Genomic DNA, 1,532 nt, shown 5'->3' on the forward strand with positions numbered 1-1,532 from the left:
TAACTGGCTGCAGCTTCTACAGCAGCACTTGCTGCTTTGCCTTGTACTTCTATGTTATGGGATGGCTTCTTTCCTTAAACCTCATGAACCAACCTCTGCTGGCTTCAGATTTCTCTTCTGCAGCTTCCTCACCTCCTCAGCCTTCACGGAAATGAAGAGAGTTAGGGCCTTGCTCTCTATAAGGCTTTCGCTTAAGGGAATGTTGTGGCTAGTTTGATCTTCTGTCCAGATGACTAAAACTTTCTCATGTCAGCAATAAGGTTGTTTCACGTTCTTATCATTTGTGTGTCCACTGGAGCAGCACTTTTAATTTCCTTCAAGAACTTTTCCTTTGCATTCATAGCTTGGCTCACTGTTTGGTACAAGAGGCCTCGCTTTCAACCTGTGTCGGCTTTTGACACTCCTTCCACACTAAGTTTCATCATTTCTAGCTTTTGATTTAAAGTGAGAGACATAAGATTCTTCCTTTCAAGACATGAGACTTGAACACTTAGAGGCCATTGTACGGGTAGTAATTGGCCTAATTTCAATGTTGTTGTATCTCAGGGAATAGAGAGGCCTGAGGAAAGGGAGAGAGGTGAGGGAACGGCTGGTTGGTGGAGTAGGCAGAACACACACGGCATTTACTGATGCAGTTCGTGGTACCTCAAAACAATTACAATAGTAACATCAAAGATTACTGATTACANTGTCCCTTCTTTTTACCTTATTCCTGAAACCGTGGACAGGACTTTATATCTTTATGCCAGAATGAGAGTAACCTCTTGAACAGTCTTCCTTATTTAATCTCATCTCCAACCAATCTGTTCTTAATGCCATTGCTGTATGAAACTTCCTGTAGTATAAGTCTTATACTGTTGTTGCAGATAATACTATTGTCACATCCATGAGTGTAAGTCTTATACTGTAGTCACTGAATGTAGCTGCATCATGTCCTATCACCATAGAATGTAGCCTGACCTTTTGACTGTCCCTCAGTTGGTCAAAATGAGGCAAGATAGCCTCATCATCAGTACAAACCCATTATCCTGTGAATTTTCAGCAATATATGTGTGTGTGTGTGTGTAATTTTTATATAAATTTTATATGTATATAGTTTTTTTGGGAAATCAAAATGCCATTTAAGGGAAAAAGATATTTTTTAAAATTTGCCAAATACCATGCAAACTGTATGCTATTGGTTTCCTAAAATCATCTGGAAGATTAATTACTGGCCATTCTGAGAATTAAGGTATTAAAACTAAAGTAATATTAGAAGTAACGTGTGTTTGGGAAATCTCTAACCAACAGGCAGTAGAAACCGATGAAGCAATTGAAGAGGAGGTACCAGATTCACCAGGAATAGAAAAGCATGATAAAGAAAAGGACCAGAAGGATCCTAAAAAGCTTCGTTGTAAGTTGTTCTTTCCCTTTTTTGCTAAGGTTTGAGTGAGCTTGTTCTCTTAGCTTTTCAAAGACTTTAAATATATAAAACTGAGTGGAATCTCCAATGTTACAAAAAAGTTATGAGAGATTAACTAAGTAGTTGCAAT

General features: G+C 38.3%; 1 protein-coding gene across 3 annotated transcripts in view; it reads left to right on the top strand.

Annotated features, from left to right (window-relative positions):
• Window positions 1-1,532, top strand: part of ARHGAP12 (Rho GTPase activating protein 12) — a 101,675-nt gene that overhangs the window by 90,711 nt on the left and 9,432 nt on the right. For all 3 annotated transcript variants that reach the window (XM_008568043.1, XM_008568044.1, XM_008568045.1), the window contains one exon: window positions 1,291-1,393. In XM_008568043.1, coding sequence (XP_008566265.1) covers window positions 1,291-1,393 — 103 coding nt within the window. The remainder of the gene's footprint in view (window positions 1-1,290; window positions 1,394-1,532) is intronic.

This window comes from Galeopterus variegatus, unplaced genomic scaffold (genome assembly GCF_000696425.1).
Source record: "Galeopterus variegatus unplaced genomic scaffold, G_variegatus-3.0.2 Scaffold369, whole genome shotgun sequence".
Lineage (NCBI taxonomy): Eukaryota > Metazoa > Chordata > Mammalia > Dermoptera > Cynocephalidae > Galeopterus > Galeopterus variegatus.